Genomic DNA, 23,960 nt, shown 5'->3' on the forward strand with positions numbered 1-23,960 from the left:
AATAAATTTATATCAGTGTTGTCAGCCAGAGGGATCTCATAATCCCCATAGGGAAATGAGAATTACTGTGTTTGTATAAAACACTACTATATATAAGCAATCATAAAATGTAAAATTTAATATGACCTAATGTCAACCACCATTCACCAGTAAGTGTACCATACACCAGTAAGTGTACCATACACAAACTTACCGTTAGTATCATACTTTTTGACATAGGAAATAAAGTCGGTAAGGAAAGAGATGAAGGGAATAATCCTCAAACACTTCATGAAAGAGGAGGGACTTAAGAAAAGACCTCAGGGTCTGGTGGATCATACAATCATTAAAATAGTTTTTATTAGCCGGGCGAGGTGGCAGGCGCCTGTAGTCCCAGCTACTCGGGAGGCTGAGGCAGGAGAATGGCGTAAACCCGGGAGGCAGAGCTTGCAGTGAGCCGAGATCCGGCCACTGCACTCCAGCCTGGGCGACAGAGCGAGACTCCGTCTCAAAAAAAAAACAAACAAATAAATAAAAAATAAATAAATAAATAAAATAGTTTTTATTTCTCAGATGAAACTCTTTCTGTAGATCTCCCAAGTTTGAGCTTATAAACAACCAAGCAGAATTTACCATCAATTATCTGAGATATGAAGTCTCCCAGAAATCTTTAAAAGCTGTGTAAAGGGTAAGTATCTCTGTTTTCAAAAAATTATAGTTTGTCCTACTGCAATGAATGGTTTAAAAAAAATATGGGGGCAGAGGGTGAGAAGAGCACATTGCTCTTCATAATGCTGAAATGTCATAATGCTGAAATGTCAGTGGTTTGTGAAATCCTTCAGTGACCAATATTCGAAAAGAGAGTATGTAATACCTACCCAGAAAATACTATCACTCTGCATTTAGACAGTGTTTAGCAATTTTAAAACAACCTGTTAACCTAAGACCGACTTATATGATGATATTTATTTCCCCAAAGAACATGGGAACTCTCAGGTAAGTAAAAGAGACTTACTTGATACAATTATCACCCTTCCATAGCAACGAACAAAGTAAATTAAAAATAAAAATAAATCTCAGTGCAAGAGAAACAATGAAAGTGTAATGTAACTGCAATTGAAAGGGAAGGAATAATCATACATTTATTTTTCATCCAATTGAGAAAAAAATTTTAACAATATTAATAGCTGTCCTAAATTGTATAAAAATAGAAAATTGTTTTACCAATTTTATAATTTGTTATCAATCTGTATCAACGCCACTATTTTATTAGTCTATACTTCAGGAACAGAGTATAATGTCTCTAGCCCATCTTCTGCAGAAGAAATGAGATGGTGCCAAAAGGTTGACATCCTCAAGTTACACATGTGCATTTCACTAGACTGTGTGTTGATGTAGCTGTCTAGGTCAACCCGAGTAAACTGGGAGAAGCAACGTGATTGGGGCAAGGCTCCTAGGTCTTGGTCCAATTGAGGACCACTTAGTAATTCATGTTTGAAAAGTAGGTCTCAGGCCAGGTACAGTGGCTCATACCTGTAATCCTAGGACTTTGGGAGGCCAAGACAGGCAGATAGCTTGAGCCCAAGGGTTTGAAACCAGCCTGAGCAACACAGTGAGACCCGTTCTCTATAAAATGTACAAAAATTAGCCAGGTTTGGTGGCGCACACCTGTAGTCTCAGCTACTGAGGATCCTGGGGTGGGAGGATTGCTTGAGCCCAGGAGGTCAAGGCTACAGTAAGTTATGACTGCGCCACTGCACTCCAGCCTGGGTGACCGAGCAGGACCCAGGACCCTGTCTCAAAGAAAAAAAAAAATGGAAAAGAAAAGTACATCTCAGAAAACATTCGATCGACAAACATTTACTGTATATCTGTCAACAAAGTTCTGTGCTAGATACTTCAGAAGACACAGATATATATATATACACATATATATATCTTTTTAAGTTTCTGTGTTTCTAACACAAAGAAATAATAAATGTCTGAGATGATGAATATGCTAATTATGCTGATCTGATCTGATCACTATACACGATATGTATCAAAACACTATGTACTCCATGAATATGTACAATATTGTCTACTTAAAAATAAATTTCTGTTCCTAAAAACTTGATAATTTCTACATGGTGGAGAGGGGGAGAAGTGGTGGATGAGATAAGAATGCTAAAAACCTATTTTAAATCATATTTATATCTACATAACATTGTTAGTATTCAAAGTGCTTTTACATTTATTATCTTATTGATGACATCTCAGATGAAGCTGGGAAGAGAGTTATTATCCCCATTTTACAGATGAAACATCACAGAGATTGGAGGACTCATACAAGGTAATGTCTAGTAAGTGGCGTATGTGAGACTCCAAGTTTAGCCCTCCAGCTACCGGTGATGTGCACTGGTAGTTGGAAGACTAAACTTCCACTAACTATAGCAGGCTACTTACTACTTGTGTGGAGTGAAAGGTGAATGGGGGTATTCATGGTATTCATTCAGGAAACATTAGTTCAGTGCCTATTGTGTTCAAAAGTCTGTGGACATTGGGGTACAAAAATAAAATAAAATACAGTCTGTATAACTAAGCTATGAGAAAGAAAATGAAAAAATCATTAGAATACTGAATAAGTGCTACAAAAACATGCACAAATTGATACAGAAACAGAAAAGAGAAAACTACTTCAAGATTTTGAAATACTTTCCACATTAAACAAAAAAGAATAAAAATGAACTAAGTAAGCATTCATCTCAAGATGTTGCCAAAAGCAGCTCAGGCAATGCAGGACAAAGAAAGCAATAAAAACAAAGGTAGAAATTAATGAATTAGAGCATAAACAAATTCAAGAGCTTGTTTAAAAAAAAAAAAAAAAAAAAAACAGACTACCAGCAAATACAGTCAATTTTTAAAGAGAAGACATGAATATACAAAGTTATAATTCAAAAGAAGATGGAAAAAGTGAATATGAAATTTTTAAAATTATAAAACTATACTCAATTCTACCCTAGTAAACCAGAGAATGTTATGTTCAATGCCATGTCAATAAATGTAAAACTCTGCCCTGCTAAGATATAATGACAAAAATTTACTCAAGAATTAAACTAAATAGACAATAGCCAGGCATGGTGGTGCACGCCTGCAATCCCACCTACTCAAGGGGCTGAAGCAGGAGAACTGCTTGAGCCTGGAAGGCAGAGATTGCAGTAAGCCAAGACTATAACGTGGGTGACACAGCAAGACTCTGCTCAAAAAAAAAAAAAAAAAAAAAAAAAAAAGAAAAAGAAAAAGAAGAAGTAAAGTTCAAACTCCCAACAGGCAAATAATCCTGATGCTTTGTAAATGGCTCCTAAGCAGAGAAGGAGGAGGAAAATTCTGCAAGTCATTTCATGACACTAGCATAATACAATACCAAATTTGACAAAAAGAAAGCACACAAAGCAGTTTCTCAGTATTTTTACTCACTTTACCTTCTTCTACTGTGATCTTATCCCCATCAGCCAAAAATGCTTTATTAGGCTTTACAAACTGTAGCTTGAATTACGTTCAACATGTATGTTATACAGGACCCATTCAAAGATTCTGATGTACCCTCAGCCCCTGGAGTACCACTCTGCAGTTTCCATAAGAATCGCTGTACTGACCCATCTTACTTTCCTAATTGAAATACTAAAAAGTTGAATTCAGCAATATATTAAAGGACCTATATAATACAACCAAGTAGGCTTTATCCCAAGGAACCATAATTAGGAAGTCTAATAAATTACATTTTATCAGGAGAAGTAAAGATACTACCATCTAAACAGATATCCAAAAAACGTTCCTAAAATTCATTAAAATTCAACCTCAGCCCCTGGGAAAAAAAAAAAAAAAAAAAAAAGTAAGAATCAAAGATAACTGCCAACAACTACCACTTTACTTAATATTAGAATCCCAAAGTATAACTGTTGAAGACATGACTATCTGCTATAACTGCTACCGACTGGAGGTTCTAGACAAGGTAATAATGGAAGAAAAAAAAGACAGGAGAGTATAATTACTGAAAGAGGAAAAAACAAATTATATTTGCAGAAATTAGATGATCTACCTCGTATATATCCAGAAAACCCAAGAAAATCATCCAAAAATATTAGAATGATAAGGACACATTCTGTATTGTGGCCAAATACAAAAATAGCACACACATAAAAAACTTTCCTAAGTATCATTTAAAAAACACAATTTTTAAATATCCCATTTGTAATAGTAACCAAAAAATAGTAATCAAAAATATAAAATACCCATGTATTTTACATAAAGTAATAAATAGTTCCCAACTGAACAAAATTACAAAACTTTCTGAAGATCATAAAACTTAAAAAAATGTAGAGACAGATAATTACTGAATGAGAAAAATTATTTACCATAAATATTTCAGTTATTTCCAGATTAATGTATATTTTTAATGCAATAACAATTAAAATAGCAACAGACTGGCAGGGCACATGGAGGACCTTGACAAAGTGATTTTTAAATTTACCTGGGAAAAAATTTAGGTTGTCTTCTCCATGCAAGAGATGAGCCACGGAATTTTTGAAAGTAAAGACTAATTATAGGGGCCTTATGCTGCCAAATATAGAAAGATATTATAAAACTATGGCAGTTAAAATGATGTATCAAAGTAAAAACAAACAGGATAAAAAGCAGATCTGATTATTTAAGCATTCAAATCAGTACGTAAAAGATAAGTCAGTAAATGCAAGCAGCAATATCTCATCGGCCTTGGGGAAGAAAAATTTCCACATCTACTCCATACCATAACACCAACAAATTCTAGACACATTTTAACAATTATAAGAAAAAAATATAAAATATTAATAACCAGAAGAACATGTAAATGACTGTTAATCTAATACTGAGGGGGAAAATGTTTTTCTAATTATAAATGAAGGAAAACTTCTGAATAACAAAAATATAGTCAGGCAATAAACAAACTGGAAAAATCTTTCTATCACATGATTAGTAAATAACATCCCTAATCTACAAAATATGTTTCCAAATCAGTAAGAAAAGACAAACACGTTAGCGAAATGAACAAAGCCTGTATGAATAAACAAATCACAAAAGAACTATATTTTGCCAATATAAATGGTGGGAGGAAATTCAACCAAATATAATAATTAGGAAAATACAAATTACCTCCACAAGTTCCTACTTCTCCTCCAAATTGGCAAATATTTTTGTTTTCTGATAATTCCCGGTGTTAACAGTGGATGTACCAATAAGCACTCTCATATATTGCTTCTTAAATTGGAAACTGGCATTACCTCCCTGGAAACTTGACAATGAGAAGCAAAAATCTTAACAAAAGTTAGCCCATACAATTCTCCTTTTAATATATCCTATGAAATATTCCAAAGACTTGCAGAGATTTATGTACAAGAATGTTCACTAAAGGATAACCTATGATAGAACGGAAAAAAATCCGTATGATAAAATACTATACAATTGGAATTATATGAAAAAATATTCATTATATACTGGATGGTAAAAAAAGCAGAGTAAAAAATATACACATTATCATTCTAATTTTTGTTTAAAATATATCTTTGTAAACAGTATTTATCTCTGAAGAATTATGAGACTTTTTTCTGCCTCATATTTTTCCGTATTTGTTAGTTTTTCTAAAATAAAAAATTTTTCTAAAATAAAATAAGAAAAAAAATTCATTAAGAAATTTAAGAAATGCTTCTCTATCTCATATACCATATGCTTATATATACAGTGTGGTTCTATATTTATGAAGCTGACTTTCATGAGCTGCACATGAAAAATAATTTCATTATTTTAATAGTCACATGCATAGTAATAATAACTAACCTTATACAGCACTTACCCCAACAATATTCTAAATGCTTTACATATATTAAATCATTTAATCTTCACAACTATTATGATCCCCATTTTACAGATGAAGGTTGAGGCTCAAGGAGATTAGGTGACTTGCCCAAGATCACTCAGCCAGTAAATAGCAGAGCAAAAGGAATCCATGTTCTTAACCACCACAGGCTACCGTTTCTCCTCATAAACTATACTCTAAAGCAATAAGACTGGTTTATAACATAAATGCCAGAACATAAACAACATAAGCACTATCTCCTTTCAAGTAGCCTCCTTGGGAAACTCTATACATTTCCAAAGATGTGGTCATTGATCAAAACATTTTTGGAAATCTTTCCTTTGACTATCCCCCTAGGGTAGTAAACATGTCTCCAGTGAGGAAGGAAGAGATTTCTTTCAAACAGCTACGAGTCATTCAGAAACAAGTCGCAAAGTGGATGTCAGAATTCTGCTTTTGATAACACAGCAAGAAAAATCAGTGAGGCTGATTTTACTATTGCGCCCATGCACCCAAGAAGGACACATTCACAGTAGACTAGTATTTACTATACTGCATTGTTATAATTATTTGTTTACATGCCTGTCTTCCTCCTAAACTGAGGTCCTCAATGGCAAAGATTATATCTTACTCGTCCTCAAGTCTCCAGCCTGTCATCCAAGTCCTGGTACACAAAGGGTGCTAATTAAGTATTTCTGAATGAACTCTACAGAGAATGTCACACAAATGCTTCGAGCTGTAACAACATATTAGAATAAATATACTGCCAAGAGGGCATCTGAGTCTATATACAAATAAACATATAAGGTATGTGGAAAGAGATTATAATGAAAAAAATGGGAATTTTACAAAGTTCCCAAAATTCCAAATATTCAGGAAGACACACATCAGTTTTTAACGAGTCTTCTCATAATAACGTTTAGCTGTAGTCATTTGTCACAAGACATAAGAGGGGGAGCGGATATGCCTCATTGTCTAAAAAGCAATCTACTGAACCAAGGATGCAGAAATAAACATAAACTTTCTCAGACAACAATGCAAAAACACATCTCCTCCACAGAAGACACCAGGATGCATCCTGCCTATGGGTTCAATCGACAAACCACAACCTGGTGCCTGAAGTATAAATCAAAGTCCCTGGTACTTATTGACATTTGCTACCTGCAAATTTCTAATATGTGCGAGACGGGCCTATTTTTATTTACAGCACAAACCACAGACTGAATGTAAAACAAGATGCTTAATAAATCCAGAGGAACATAAAACACCAGCATAACTCAGACAGCAAGACAGACACTCACTCCTTAATTAAGTGGGTGATGTTCTGTTTAAAACAAAAAGACAACCCTGGGCTATAGCTAAGATTAAGCGCTCAGTGTTGCAAGGGAAAAGGCAGCCATTTTCAGGGCAGAGCCTTTAAATCATGAAAAATAAAGCATCTAATAGTCTGTATTCAATAGTAAGTAGACAGTCAGGACACAGACTGATTTGGATTAACACATTTTCAGTTATAACAAGTAATTTTACAGAGGATTAGTATCTTGATGGTCTGATCAATATGAGGCACCGCTGCTATTACACATGAAGAGAAAATTGCCCCTCTGGTAATAAAGTGTGCGTGTCTTCGTTCTCCTTCATTTGCTGAGTCCATTACTGTAATGGTTCCAGCATTAACAGCTGGGGCAATTTAGGCAGCAGGGGTCTGATGATTTTAAAAGCTGGGAACACTGGCTACTCATCCTTTCCTCCCTTGCAGTCTGCATATGCAACTCCTCTGCCTGGCTGTGGTTCCAACACAAGGATCGTGTTTTATGAGAACAATGACTACTATTTCCCAATTATTGTCTCATTAATAGTGTTACCAGCCAATAATGGAACTAAAACAAAAATGGCTCGCAGCATATTGGCTGCTGATTCGGCGAAAAATTGCACACTATTTACCTAAATAACAAGATTGACATGACAACAGGCTACAGTCCACATAAACTGTAATGTTTGCATTCATTTGCCCGGTGCTAGTCTCATATTCTTAAGCCAAAAAAAATGCTGTTGTGCTGACAGACAAAAAAAAAAAATCATCAGCAGAATTTTCCATCTTTGTTTTCAAAAAATGGCAAACTGGAAAATAGTGAGATAACAGACTGCTGTACATAGAAAATCCATATTAATGCAGCCTTGAGACTTTAATCATGCCCAATTCAGCAGAGTGAGTTAAGGTTGCAACATCAGCCCATTTTATATTATTACTGGAGAAATGCTGGCCCTTGAGGCTCAGCCTTGAATGATCCAGTCACTAAATGAAGGTGCCAAAGGGCAGACTTAGGGCTAATGCAGAAATCAGAGCTCTGAATTTTCTGATCACAAACAATTATGAAAACACTCATGCTCTGGCAACAAATCTCCTCCTCAGAGCAGCTGCAACATAATTTGGTCCTTCAAACTGAATTTTCTACTTGGTTTCTACCAGTTGTAAAGGTCTTAACTGCCCTTTATCCATATGGCAGTTTTTTAACATAAGGAGACGCATGGTCACTTTGGAAGCAGGTCATTTCCAAAACTACAGAGTAAATAAATGATCGGCATAGCAACAGGACAGATGCTTATAGCAAAAACAAAAATGCACGCCTACGAGTCAAACTCATAGAATCTGAGAGTAGAAAGGTGATTACCAGGGCTGGGAGGATGGGAAAGAGCTAATCAAGCGGCATAAAGTTTCAATTATGCAAGATGAATCAGTGCCAGAGATCTGCTATCCAACATTGTACCTACAGTTTACAATTCTTTATTGTACACTTAAAAAGGTGGTAAGAGAGTAGATCTTATGTTGTGTTCTTACCATAATAAAATACATTTTTTAAAAGGCAAACCATAGCATCAATTCAAGGTTTAACTTTCAAACATGTGATGGCTTAACAAACAGCATGCCAAGGACAAAAGTTTGGAAACAAGCCCTTACCAACACAAATCTTCATCTCTTCAACCTGTTGTAACCCAACCCAAGGAATCCTAAGAATCCTCCCAGTTTACACTGTGAAATCAACCAGTGAGACAATTTTATAAAATATTACAAAATCAGTTTATAATAGAAGATTAAATGAATGTGCTTAGCAGAACTCTAAATTCACCTTCTCTAAGGTGTGTTTTTTCATTAAGGTTCCAAAAGGACCATCTTAACAAAAGTTCCCCTCCTCTAAAAGTTAGGAAGTCACATTTTAAATATAACTTTAGCAAGAAATCTACCATAATAAACTAACAACAACAAAATACTCTAAATCTGAAAGGTGAACTGGCATTTTAAAATTGGAAGAGAACACTTGAAAACAAGTGTCGATAGTTGCTGAAGTATGTGTTGAACACAAGAGTCTTGTTTCTCAAAATTGATGCCCACACCTATGATATATTAAGTAACTTAAAATTCATAAGATATTAACCATTTTCCATTATTTCTTTCAAATTCCGGTTCCAGCTCTCACTATTAGAAATTCTACTGACCAATAACAAGTGATGCTCTTGGGAATTCATTCATTATTTGACAAGTATGGAATATCTACCATGTGTCTGGCAAAATCTTAAGAGCTAGGGATAAAATGGTGAATGACAAAACTGAAAAAAAAAAAAAAAAACATGATCTCTACGTTTTTGGAGACTATCATCCACACGCCAAAATCTGTATCGCTAAACTCAGCCACAATAAATCTCATCAGCAGCCAAGGATCCAGAATCATAATTATGAAAGGTCACATGTATCACATAGCAGATGCTGGCCGCTCTCAACCATTTAATCTTTCTTCACCAGATACTTATTAATGTCTCCTTTGTGGAAGACATCCTGCCAGGTACAATGGAGAGATGAAAAGATGAATTAGACACAAATGCTATCTTCAAGGAAGCTACTGTTTGCTCAAAGTGTCTAAGACTTTTTTTTTTGAATGGCTAATTTAGTTTTCAAAACCAATACTAGGAGGGTTAGGAAACAGGCCTGGAAATAACAGAAAGTAACAAGAACTCACTGTTACTTGGTAGTTTAGCTAGTTAATTTTCAAGTAAGTTACAGTATTTAAAGTGGTTTGGAAGTTATGATCAAATACACTAACTCTTCGTCTATTTACAGAAGTCAACTGAACCTCCGAAACAGTGATTAAAGGCTTACCCATATATTGAAGAAGAGATTAAGCAAAAAATAATAATGGATTTCGGGAAGAAGGAAAACAAACAGAGTAGAATCTGTCAGGTGAGGTTTTCATTTTTCAAGTCCCCTGGTCTTTGGCCTAACACCAAAACTGTCTTATATTTAGTGTCCAGTTTAGGTAAACTGGTGACATAATCTAGAATGTCCCATAATAAAACTAGACTCCAAAAGAACATTCTCAGGACCTCAATAAAATGCCAAATTTGAAATATAAAATAAGGTAAAAATACCCAGTCAGTACAAACATAAATAGCAAACTTTCTTTTTTTGAGTTATTGTTATTATTATTTAGAGATGGGGTCTCGCTCTGTTGTCCAGGCTGGAGTGCAGTGGCACAATCACAGCTCACTGTAACCTCCAACTCCTGGTCTCAAGGGAGCCTCCTCCACCTTGGCCTCGCAAAGCACTGGGATTACAGGTATGAGCCACTGTATTTGGCCAAGTTATTATTTTTATAACTCAATAAACTTTATCATTTAAAGCTGATAAGACAACTATCACCAAAAGCAGAAGAGTTTTTAAATCATGTTACTTAAAACGGTAGGTTATATATCCTGGATATTTTCCTTCACTGATAAAAATGTACATTACTCAAACAAAATTATTAAATGTTCTTAGGTATATAACCGTTTCCTTAATAAACTTAAACTAGTTCTATTTTTAATCGTTTAAAAGATGATCTAACCTAAGCCAGCATAAGAGTCTTTGAAGCTAACTTGGAATTCAACATTCATAGCTTTTTATTCTATGACTAATGAAACAGTTTTAATGTTTCTGATAAACCCAGTAAGGAATCCCAGGCCTCTCATAAGGATACACCTTTAAACAGATCTTCTAAGGAAGGAATTCCATGACTACTAGGCCATGTTAGATCCTCTTTGCTACCATGTCCTCCCGTGATAAAACTCACCACTCTACTGTTGGTACTTATTTACCTTCCATGGCCAGCCAGCCAGTTCCATGGGACTGTGTCTGCCATCTTTACCCTCGTGATAAATACACTGCTCAACACTTAATTAGGTTCCTTATCTGAACCACAGAACATAGAAAATGGTTTGAGTGACTATATTCTCAATTTTCTGAAAGGTGGTACAAAACTAGTACCATTCTGGCTGCATGGGAAATAAGTTAATGGAACCCCAGTTGAGAGAATCCACTTGACTAGACACTCAACGTAAGTTTACAGAATAAATGTCCTGGGATCAGAATACACACACACACACACATATATATATACCGAATATATATCTACTGGGGTCAGATAGGCAGTAGTGCAGGTGGTGGTTGATGGTGATAATGATGATGAGGATGATGATGATGATAAGAAGATGGTGATAATAACAATATTTATTTTTTTATTTTATTTTATTTTTTTCTTTTTTGAGACAGAGTCTCGCTCTGTCGCCCAGGCTGGAGGGCAGGGGCGTCATCTCAGCTCACTGCAAGTTCCGCCTCCCGAGTTTACGCCATTCTCCTGCCTCAGCCTCCTGAGTAGCTGGGACTACAGGTGCCCGCCACCACGCCCGGCTAGTGTTTTGTATTTTTTAGTAGAGACGGGGTTTCACCGTTTTAGCCAGGATGGTCTCGATCTCCTAACCTCGTGATCCGTCCATCTTGGCCTCCCAAAGTGCTGGGATTACAGGCTTAAGCCACCGCGCCCGGCCACAATGTTTGTTTTTACTGTGTGCCAGCAATGTTTTATGTGCTATATAATATCTCAATCCCTACCAGAACCATATCACTCCAATTTGATAGATGAGGAAACAGAGGCTCAGAGAAGTTAAATTGCTTGCTCAAGTAAACGAGGGAGCAGAATTCAATTTCAGGAGTCTGTATCTAAAGCCCCACACTACACCACTATTTTGTGACTGAAAGGGCAAAACTGGATGACAGAAAAATGGAAAGCGTATTTCCTGCCTAAAAGGGAAGCCACTATTCAATTCTAGTTAGGAAAATGCATGCCCAGTGTTACCAGATACTCTAGTTTTTCAAGAGAGTCAGACACCCAGATGTTTATGCAAAATCTCTCAATTTTTAAATATTAGAAAATAATTCTGAAACAACTTTCAGTTTGTTTGGGCCGAAACTTACCTACGGCCAGGATGCATATGTGGATTGTAAATATGTGACCTCTAGAGGTTCCATCTTTCCTCAAAAATATACATGCAAAAATGTAAAATCTGGGCCAGGCACGGTGGCTCACACCTGTAATCCCAACACTTTGGCAGGCTGAGGTGGGTGGATTACTACGTCAGAAGTTCGAGACTAGCCTGGCCAACATGGTGAAACCCCGTCTCTACTAAAAACCCAAAAATTAGCTGGGTGTGGTGGCATGTGTCTGTAGTCCCAGCTACTCGAGAGGCTGAGGCAGAAGAATCCCTTGAACCCGGGAGGCGGAGGTTGCAGCGAGCTGAGATCGCGCCACTGCACTCCAGCCTGGGCGACAGAGTGAGACTCCATCTCAAAAAAAAAAAAAAAAAAAAAAAAAAGCCAAATCTGATTCCAATCATAAGGAAACATAAGACAAATAAGAATACAGGGCCATTCTACTAAATAAATAAATAAAAAATAGCCTGCACACATCACAAATGTCAATGTCTTGAAAGAAAAAGGATGAGGAACCAATTTAAAGGACATGAAAGGACACCAGATTAAAGGAGAAGGGACCAGAGGGACCTGACAATGAAAGGTAACATGCGATCCAGATGGAAACTGGACCAGGAAAAAATGTTATAAAATTCATTATTAGGACAATTAGCAAAATTTGAATATGGACTTTGGATGAAATAATGGCATTATATCAACATTAACTTTTTCTGAAATTAACAACTGACTGTGTTTATATTTGTATGTAAGAGAATGTCCATGTTCTTAGGACATATATGCTGAACTATTTAGAGGTAAAGAGGACTGATGTCTCCAACTTACTCTGTAATGGTTCATTAAAAAAATAATTGTTCATATGGATATATATGGCAAGAGAGAGAGAGCAATCAAGTGAACACAGCAAGATATTAACCTGTGAATATGGACAACAGGTCTATGAGAGCTCTAGATTCTACTCTCGCTCTTCAATAAGTTTTAAATCATTCAAAATAATAAATTATAACATCTGAGAAAAAATGCATAGGGCCAGCCCCACCCCAGCAGAGGAACCCTGAAACCACCAAACTCAAGCAAGGGCATGCTACTCTATTCCTGGGATAGCAGCTAGACCTAATCACACTGGGTCCTCACACCAACCCACAGAAGCAGCTATTCTTAACCTCATTTATGACTGCAGAAACTGAGGTACAGGGTATGAATCCCCTATCCCAACAGTAAGGAAATAGTAGACGCCATGGTTCTAACTCAAACCATCAAATCCTAATCTGGACTATTCTACTATATGCCTTATAAGAAAAGTTCATTTTAAAAATGCATGAATACCATATAGTACTCTCATACGCTGAACACAAGTTAGATAAATGTTAATCATAGGAAGCTATTTGGTGTAACCTTCTTATTCACCCTCCAGACTTGGAAACAGCATAAAAGTCTATAGCATAAGCAATCGCAAGGAAGAAACTACGGTCTAAGTTATTTCAAAGAGAAAAGAAAAATAAAAACTAAGTACCCATTATGGAGATGACAAAGTTTAATTTGAAAAGCAAACAAGAAATCTTTGTGACTTTGGGATAAAGATTGCATAGACATGACACAAAAATCATGAATCATCAAAATGAACATTGATAAATTGGACCTTTCTTAAAAACTATTAAGTAACCTAGATGAATGGAAGATAACGTTTGCAACACACATAGTAAACAAAGGATTTATATCTAGAAAATATAAAGAACTCATAAAACTTAATAATAGGAACACAAACAATCCAACAAAAAAATGGGCAAAGATTTTGAACAGATACTTCATAAAAGAAGATACATACATGTCCAATAAGCACATACAAAGATGCATAACATTATCACCCATCAGAGAAATGCAAATCAAACCACAATGAGATACCACTTCACACCCACTATGATGGCTACAATAGAAAAGACAGACAATAACAAGTGTTGACAAGGATGTGGCAAAATTGTAACCCTCAAAATGGCTAGTGGGGAATGTAAAATGGTGTAACCACACAAGTAAACAGTTTGTCAGTTTCTTAAAATTTTAAACATAGATTTACCATATGACCAGTAATTCCACTCCTAGGTATCTACCCAGGAGGAATGAAAACACATCCACACAAAAACTAGGGTGCAAATGTTCACAGTAGCATTTTTCATAATGGTCAAAATGTAGAAACAAATCAAATATCCATCAACTGGTGAAGAGATAAACAAAACATGGTATATCCTGACACTGGAATTCTTTTTTTTTTTTTTTTTTTGAGACAGTCTCACTCTGTCACCCAGGCTGGAATGCAGTGGCACAATCTGGGCTCTCTGCAACCTCTGCCTGCCAGGTTAGGTGACTCTCATGCCTCAGCCTCCTAAGTAGCTAGAATTACAGGCATGTGCCACCACTCCTGGCTAATTTTTGTATTTTTAGTATAGACAGGGTTTCACCATGTTGGCCAAGCTGGTCTTGATCTAAGTTATCCTGACTTCAGGTGATCCACCTGCCTTGGCCTCCCAAAGTGCTGGGATTACAGGCATGAGCCATTGCACTAGGCCTGACACTGGAATTCTATCTATTGTGTAATAAAAAGGAACAAAGTACCAATACATGCTGTAACATGGATGAACCTCAAAAACATCCTGGGTGAAAGAAGCCGAAGATAAAAGACCACATATTGTATGAGTCCATCTTTACAAAAATGTCCAGAAAAGGCAAATCTAAAGAACAGAGTAGATTCATGGTTCCCTAGGGATGAAGCAGAATTGGGAAATAACTGCAAATGAATACAGTTTCTTCTGGAAGGGAACTGTTCTAAAATAAGACTGTGGTGATAGTTACACAACTCTGCAAATATGCTACCAACCATTAAGTCCTACACTGAAAACAGGTGAATTTTACGGTATGTAAATTATACCTCAATAAAGATTTACAAAAAGAGAGATATGCAACATCATTAGACATCACTGAAATGCAAATTAAAATCACAAATATCACTGCACACCTACTATCACTGCACACCTACTAGAATGGTTAAAATGTAAAAGACTGACAAGCATTGCAAGGATATGAAACAAGTAGAACTCTCATTTTACGTTCCCACCAACAGTTGGTAAGAATGTAAAAGGGTGCAGTGCATTTGAATATTATCCCCCAAAAAGGTATGTCCAAATCCAGAAACCCAGCAAGTGTGAATGTAACCTTATTTGGAAAAAGTGTCCTTGCAAATGTAATTAAGTTGAGGCTCTTAAGGACCTCAAGATCATCCTGGATTTAGGATGGGTCCTAATCCAATAACTGGCATCCTTTTAAGAGAAAGGAGAGAGAGATTTGAGACACAGAAACAGAGAGAAGAAGGCCATGTGAAGATGGAAGCGGAGAAGTTATGAAGTGATGCTACCACAAGCCAAGGAACACCAGGGACCACTAGAAGCTGGAAGAGGCAAGGAAGGAGTTTCCCCTAGAGTCCTTCAAAGGGAGTATGGCCCTGTTGACACCTTGATTTCAATGCCTCATCTCCAGGACTGAAAGAGAATAAATTTCTGTTGTTTTAAGCCACCAAGTTTGTGGTAACTTGTTGCAGCAGCCATAGGAAACTAAAACAAATGGCCAAATCACTTTGGAAAACTGACAATTTCTTCATAAGGTTAAACAAAGAACTCCCCTATAACTAAGCAATTCTACTCCTGGGCATTACCCGACAGAAATGCAAACTGAAAGACTCTTACATGAATGGTCATAGCAGCTTTTTTTGACAGAAATGAAAATGGAAAGACTCATACATGAATGGTCAAAGCAGCTTTTTTCATAAGGGTCCAAAACCAGAAACAATCCTAAGGTCCAGCAACAAGTGAATGAATGAACAACATGTGGTATCTCCATACAGTGGGCCACTAATCTGCAACAAAAAGGAACAAACTATTGATACATACAACACCATGGATTAATCTCAGAATCATTATGCTGACCAGGCACAGTGGCTCACGCCTATAATCCCAACACTTTGGGTAGCAGAGGCAGGAGGATGGCTTCAGCCCAGCAGTTCCAGACCAGCTTGGGCAACATAGCAAGACACCATCTCTATTAAAAAAAAAAAAATCATTACGCTGAATGAAAAAAAAGACCCAAAATTATACACTGTATGCTTCCACTTATATGAAATCTAGAAAATACAGATGCATCTACAGAGACAAAAAACGTATCAGTGGTTGCTTGGGGGCCGAGGTGGAGGGAGGGAACTGAGAAGGAGAGAAATGTTCGCTATTCCCATTGTCGTGGTTTTGCAGGTATATACATTTGTCAAAAGGCATCAAATTGTACACAGAAATGGTTGCAAATGACTGTATGTAAATTATACCTCAATAAAATTGATTAGAAAAAGAGAAAATAATTCATGAGCCATTGGACATTTTACATTTAAGATTTAAAACAACTACTTATACTTTGTTCTAACCAATAATATTAAGCAAACAAATTTTAAATGAAGAGCAAATTTGTTAAAGAAAAAAGGAAGACAACTTGCTCTACTAATTCAACATGTTTCACAAGCAGAAAATGGAAAAAGCCTTGAATTTGGAGTCAGAAGACCTGGCTCAGAGCGCTAGTTCCACTTAGCAACCAAGTGGCCTTGATCAAGTCACGATTTACCTACAAGTCTCAATTTCTACATCTCTAAAATATAGATGACACTAATAACTACCTCACAGGCAACAGTTATGGTTTCAATAGAGTAAGAGCTCCTTTCATGCAGGGATTCTATTTTAGCCAAAATTATACTCCCAACGTATGGCAAATAATAGGTGCTCAATAAATCTTCACAGAATAAATGAATTACTTGAAAAATAAACCTGAAAGATGAGAAAGACATCGTGCACAACACCATGAGGCAACATTTGTTTCTTTGTACTGTGTAGACTAAAGCAGAAGAGTCACCCTCTTTGTGCTTATCTTTAGTATATTATCCACATCATTTGCAGACTCAAGCATGAAAACTTCCAGTCCCTTATGAAATACTGCGATAACTCAAGTCAATATAGAGCAGATTTTAAATTTTAAATCCTTAGGTGCACTGCCCTAAAACAGACTCACTTGTAAGATGAAATTCTACGAAAGCAAGAACTGTGTCTATGTTATTTAACACTGATATTCACTGCCAATATTTGCCTAACATATAGTAGGCAGCAAATAACGTGTGCAAAGGCCCTGAAGCCAGATGAAGTACAGGGAAGAGTGACTTTTAAGAGGCCAAAGTGACTGGGAGGCAGACAGCAGAGTGTCATGTCCAATGGGGTTGTGAAAGCAGGTAGGGTCCACACCACGCAGGATCTTGCAGGCAATGTGAAGTTTTGTCTTTATCCTAAGAGCAACAGAAAGCCATGGAATATTTTTAAACAGGTGGTTGGCAGAGTAAGGAGAAAGGAAAGGGACATAATTAGATTTGCATTTCATGAAGATCTTACTCTATGGTGTGCAGAAGAGAATGGTAGTTGGGGGAAGGGAGAGAAGGTGGAAGAAGAGTTAAGTTAGGGTGTAGAGTGAGTATAGGCCAATCAAGAGGCTATTCCAACAGTCCATTAAAAAGATAATGGTAGCTTGGTCCAAGGTAGTGGAGGTGGGAGAAAAAAGTGGACGGATTCCCAATACACGTACACAAATCAACAGGATCTGACTTTGAGAATGAGAGAAAGGAAAACACTCAATGCTTCTGAGTCTCAGTTCTTCATCTGTGAAGCAGGGCTGTTGTTTATACTCCATCTGTATAATACCTATCTTGTAATCTGCTGTGACAATGATATGAAAAAATTTAAATATTATGCACCTAACTCAGTGCCTGACCCACAGTAAATGCTTTTTAAAATCGCTGTTGCCATTATTATGGTCATCCCATGGAATGGCAACTACCGGAAACTGAACACCAAAGGTAGAGAGGAGCAATGTAGTTGAAGATTCATATCCACAGCGCGCTGAAAGACACAAACTGTTATCAGCCGGTCACTGAGACAATTGTTCCAAAGAAACACAGCTGACCGCACAGATATTTCATCTAAGACGATCTCAGTCCTCAGAGACCATTATGAGAAAGCACAGCTGGTATGATCACAGTCACCTGAGAATCCGGTAAACTGAGGCACAGAGATGGCTACAAATTTAACCAAGGAATAGGTGCAGAGGAAGGACAAGGAAATGGGTATCCTGCTTCTCATTTCTGAGCCGATCCAACAAGACTTGGCCTGCATCCTGAAGAAGAATTTGTAACACCCCCTCCAATGTCTCCAGGTCCCTTGCTGACAAGGCCCTGTCATCCCTTAGCCTAACACTGTGCATCCGCTCGCCATCAAACCAAGCCCTTCCGGTTCCCTAATACTAGCTCACAGCGCACGAAGATCCCCAAGCCCCGGGAGCCCCACATACCTTAGCTTCGCGCTCTCGTTCCTCGGCGGTCGGGGTGCGCTTCATGCTGCCACTAAAGCCGCCTTCGCCACCGCAAGCTGCGTAGATCCCCTCGCCCTGGACCCCGCCTCCTGCATGTAGTTCTCTCAGCGTCCTGCTCCCGTCCGGGGCCATTCTCCCTCAGAGTGGAGAAAACTACAACTCCCAGAATGCACCGCGGCGACGCCCGCGAGTGCCTCGGGATTTAGAACAGGAGAATTTCCCAGGTCCGACTGCTGGAAGAGCGTAGTCCTCTACACCGCGAGCAAACAGGCTGGAGTCCAAGGAGAACTACATTTCCCAGGAGGCAACGGGTGCCTACCATGTTTCTCCCGTGCTCCTCTCGGCCAGCCGCCCGCCACGCTGTCGGCGCTATAGCAACGGTAGCTAGCTGCAGGGCCAGTGGAGCGGTGAGTACTCGGGAGGATGCGAGAGCATGGGGGTGGGTGGAGGTTGCGGACCCTCCCCACTGCAGCGCGGGCCAGGGTCCTAGGGTCCGCTCTGCGGTCTGGAAAAGGCCCTGGAGTTCTGCTCGCGTGAAAGCAGCCCAGCCCGAGACACCTCCACATCCTCAGGCCTGAATCACAGCCCGCCCTTTATCCTCACATCCAGGACCAACCTGAAATGTATCCCAGCCATGAAGGTGAGAGTTGATGCTGCTAATTGCCGTCTCTATCCAGATCCTGCAAGTTGTAGGTCCCTAACACAGTTTGCTCATTTTCCCTGGATTAGGAATTGGTTGGTTGACCCTAAAACTCCTGAGTGTTCTATTGTTTGCTTAATTATATATTATTTGTTTATCATCTGATTACCTCCATAACTTGCTAGCTTCATAAAGGTGGGGATTTTGCTTGCCATTTTAATCTCAGTGCCTGGTATTCATTTATTCATTCAAATAAATATTTTTTCTTTATTCTTTTGTGTGTGTGTGTGTGTGTGACAGGTTCTTGCTCTGTCGCCCAGGCTGGAGTGGAGTGGTAAGACCTCAGCTTACTGCAACCTCCTCCTCCCGGGTTCAAGCGATTCTCCTGCCTCAGCCTCCCGAGTAGCTGGGATTACAGGCGTGCGCCACCACACCCAGCTAATTTTTGTATTTTTAGTACAGACGGAGTTTCACCATGTTGGCCAGGCTGGTCTCGAACTCCTGAGCTTAAGTCATCCACCCGTCTCGGCCTCGCAAAGTGCTGGGATTACAGGTGTGAGCCACCGCGCCCAGCCAATCATTCAATATATATTAATGTTGGTTCCTACCCTGTACCAGGCACTGTTCCTGAACAGCTGTGAACAAGACTAATACCCGTCTCAAGATGTTTATCCCTTTTTCATGGAGACAAACAATAATTTATTTGATAATTTCAGATAGAGACTGTTGCTATAAGAGAAACAAGCCAGGCGTGGTGGCACGCACCTGTAGCTCCAGCTACTTGGGAGGGTGAGGTGGGAGGATCACTTGAACCCATGAATGCCAGGCCAGCCCAGACAACAGAGCAAAACCGTGTCTCAAAAAAAGGAAGAAAAGAAAAGAAATAAACAGTGAAGAAATGTAAGGAAGATTACTCTAACATAGGATGGTCAGGGAAAGCCTGTCTGAGGAAGTGAGCTGAACTCCAAAGACTGAGGAGCCAGCTAATACAAAGGCCTTGAGTACACAAGGGTGTGGGGGGTTCGAGGAAAGTAAAGAATAATGTAGGTGAAGCATACTGAGCAAAGAAGGATAACATGAGATGGTGTTGGAGAGGCATTGCAGCGTTGTGCAGGATTACTCAGCTTACACACTATTATTAACATTTTGGGCTGGATAATTCATTATTATGTCTCCTAAGCACTGTAAGATATTTAACATCATCCCTGGCCTCTACTCACTAGATACCAGTAGCATCCCCCTTCCTTTTTGTGACAACCAAAAATATCACCAGACACAACTATTAATACTTCCAACTACTACTTTAGTTAACTAATCTGTGTCTCAGCTTCCTCATTTGTAAAGCGGTAATCATTTGAGTAACAACCTCACAAGGATATGGCGAGACACTTCATTAATTCCTATAACAGAGCACTTAGAACAGTACCTGGCACATAATAAGCATTCAATGAATGTTAACACCATCAACATCATCATCATCATTATCATCATTCTCATTATTTTTAAAGTGACCTTAATTCTGTCATGGAAAACTAATCATTTTCGTACATGGGCCTGTGTGTCAACAGGATCCTAAAAATTGACCTTTTCTATAGCAGTACTTCCAAAAGAAGTAGATGATCTTCCAAGGATTTGTCTGTTAGCTGTTTCTGTAACAGCAAAATGCAATGGTTCTCCACCATTTGTGAGTTATAATAAAAGTTATGAACCCTCCTTAAAATATATTATATATATACGTATACATACAAAATTTGGTAAACCATCTCTGGGTTCACAGACCCTGAAACCCCACGGACTCCATTCACTCACTCAACAACTATTTAATGAATGCCTGCTCTCAGAATGCACTAAGCTTTATGCTAGCATCAAAGAGTACAGAGGTGAACAAGACAATGAAACTTGCTACTCTCTTGGTCTTTACATTCTAGAACCAATATCCTAGAGCTTAAGAACTCTGCCCTTTAGAGTATCTTCATTCACAGTTTGCATTTAGCTTACTAGGTAGATTGAAATGAAAATATAAAATCCTTTATTTTTGCATACTAGATACTGTGTGGACCACTCATATCCACATTCAAAATAAAGCTACTGTGTGCATTTCTGTAAAGAATAGAAACTATAAAAATACCAGAATTAGCTAGACAGCCTATATGTTGAAGTAGTTGAACTCTGGGCGGAACCTAAGCCTCATGGCAACAAAGGCAAGACACACACACACAAAAAAACCTAAACCAGTTGGTAAATTTATGCAACGAAACCTCTTTCACAAAACTTGGAACTGCCCACTCATTTGTGCATCAAGCAGACAATTAATATTTGAGTAATATTGACATCCCAGGCACATGTGATCAGTGCTTTTACTTTACTCATCCCATTTACCCTTAGAATAACTGTGAGATAGGTATTATTTTCTCCTTTTTAAAGCTGAGAGACTGAAACTCAGAGAGTTTAGGTGGCTTGACTAGTTCGTTAATGATAGAGCAACCATTTGAATCAAGTTCCTGACCTGAGTTTTTTCCAAGATACCTGCTCTCTTTTGGAGACTGGGGAGAGGAAAGGGATGGAGAAGAGGTATTTCTTAAATGATAATCTTACCTCATTTCCTAAGCAAACTGTAGGAAATATACTGTTGAAAGGAACACTGTCTCCATGATTGAATGTAGTAGTACTTTTAGAGTAGAAGCTTTCATCTTCTCCAAGCAGCACATATGGACAATAAGATGCCCATTAAAGTTCTAGTCCCTTTTTCATTTTATTTGATTCATTCCATTGCATAGTTAATGTAATAACTTGGAAAGAGTTTATTTGAATTTTCTTTTTTCCACAGCTAGGCCATGTCTGGTCCAACTGATGAGACTGCAGGAGACTTGCCTGTGAAAGATACAGGTCTAAACCTCTTTGGAATGGGAGGGTTACAAGGTATGGCCAGCTGTTATTTATTACAGTTATGAACTTTGATCACTGACTTCTTTACTTTTAATTTAAAGTATTTCTGATACTCATACAACCCAAACCATTTAAGTAACTATATAGTCCTTGATTGTACTAAACAAAAAGATGGAGAGTTTAGAACACATATGGTATTTTACTACATGCGTCAATTATCAACAGCTCATAGAAAATGTACAATCCCCCCTCTGTTCTGATAAAAAATTAACATAAATCATCTTTTTAAAATTCCTTACATCAGTAGAAACTACATAGAGAGTATCAAGCCTCCAAACCGAATTGCCTGGTTTAAATTATATTCAGTATTAAAACATTTCTTTGTGTTTAAATTTTATATGGGAGGAAAGGCCATATTTTAAGTGTTTTGCCTTTGAAGTAGAATATCTCACATGATAGTGACTTTTTTATCAAATTAATATGGATTAAAGGTTTTCTTTATCCTTTTATCACTTAGTAGTTGCTGTAGAGCTAAAAAGCACTTTCAAATTGAGAAAGAAAAGCACCACATTAAAGAACAATTTAGAACAGAGAGCTGTGTTTATCTTTGTTTGTTCATTGTGTCAGCTATGCTGTCATGCATGTATCAATTATCAACAGCTCATAGAAAATGTGAAATCCCCCTCTAGCCTGAGAAGGCTAGGGATTTAAGATACATTCCATTTAGGAATCTACGTACACTTTTTAATCAGAGCAGTGTAAATGGCCACTGTGAAAACCAGAAAAGTGGTCAATGTATTGTTTATTGAAAAAGATAAAATTTGGCTACACAGAATTTTTTTTTTTTTTTTTGAGATGAAGTCTCACTCTGTCACCCAAGCTGGAGTGCAGTGGCAGGATCTCCACTCATTGCAACCTCCGCCTCCCAGGTTTAAGCGATTCTCCTGCCTCAGCCCGCTGTGTAGCTGGGTTTACAGGCATGCGCCACCACGCCCAGCTAATTTTTGGCTACACATATTTTATTGTTAAAAGTAAAAAGTATGTGTAAGCTTTGCTTTGCAGATCTTTCAGGGAGCACCAGGTATTAAAATACAAATAAATTTTAAGTGTGCAAAGCAGTTTATTGGGTTTTGATACTCTGTGAGTTCAATTCTTGTCCTCAGTAACCTATCACAGGACCTTAGTCTCTATCAGTTTGTTCTTTGTTTCTCTTGGAGAATTGTTGGAAATCGACCTACTTCACAATGTTATGGAAAATACCAAATTTAAGCGTCTGTAAAAAGATACCATATATGCATGCTAAAGAGTATAAACATTCTTAAAATTTATATAAGGTAGTATATAGAGAAATTATTTGTGAAGCTTTTAAATAATAATTTTTAAATTTAGGGGTTTTTTGATTTGATCTTACAACTTTTATAGTTTGTTTTCTAAAACACCCATAGTGCAGAAAAATATCTTAGTCATAATATGTTTACCAAATTACTCTTACTCTTGCCTTTGTAAAAAAATAACTTTCAGATACTCTCTTAGTTGTCACAACATTCAGCATGTAAATTCAAAAGTCTTTATTGAATCAGAATTCCGTCTTATATTCTTAAAGAATGGCTACTTGAATACATTTTTGAATGGATACTATTGTTGTTCAAATTCCTAGTACTGTATGTAAAGTATTAATAGCAAAGATTTTTACTCTTACCTTAAATAATTGATGTAAACAATACTACAGCATTTTCTAAAGCAATCTTAACTGTAGGTCCCAAAGGAAAAAATCTAAGATTAGTGCATCAGAGGTGATATTAATATCAAGAGTTTTTAGAGACTATTTTAAGTAACCTCACAATTAATTATCTTGGCAT

General features: G+C 37.6%; 2 protein-coding genes across 7 annotated transcripts in view; one reads left to right on the top strand and one right to left on the bottom strand.

Annotated features, from left to right (window-relative positions):
- The window catches only part of FTO (FTO alpha-ketoglutarate dependent dioxygenase), a 674,514-nt gene that overhangs the window by 393,240 nt on the left and 257,314 nt on the right, over positions 1-23,960 (bottom strand). Inside the window, exon 2 of the mRNA XM_050774894.1 lies at positions 18,555-18,628. Within this exon, the coding sequence (XP_050630851.1) occupies positions 18,555-18,599 (45 nt within the window). The 5' untranslated portion in view covers positions 18,600-18,628. The remainder of the gene's footprint in view (positions 1-18,554; positions 18,629-23,960) is intronic.
- The window catches only part of RPGRIP1L (RPGRIP1 like), a 104,697-nt gene continuing 99,587 nt past the window's right edge, over positions 18,851-23,960 (top strand). For 4 of the 6 annotated variants that reach the window (XM_050774884.1, XM_050774885.1, XM_050774882.1 and 1 more), the window contains exons 1-2: positions 18,915-18,982; positions 22,043-22,134. In XM_050774884.1, the coding sequence (XP_050630841.1) occupies positions 22,050-22,134 (85 nt within the window). In that variant the 5' untranslated portion in view covers positions 18,915-18,982; positions 22,043-22,049. Of the gene's footprint in view, positions 19,216-22,042; positions 22,135-23,960 lie in introns of all 6 variants that reach the window. The other 2 variants (XM_050774881.1, XM_050774880.1) reach the window with 2 other exon arrangements.

Source organism: Macaca thibetana, chromosome 20 (genome assembly GCF_024542745.1).
Source record: "Macaca thibetana thibetana isolate TM-01 chromosome 20, ASM2454274v1, whole genome shotgun sequence".
Lineage (NCBI taxonomy): Eukaryota > Metazoa > Chordata > Mammalia > Primates > Cercopithecidae > Macaca > Macaca thibetana.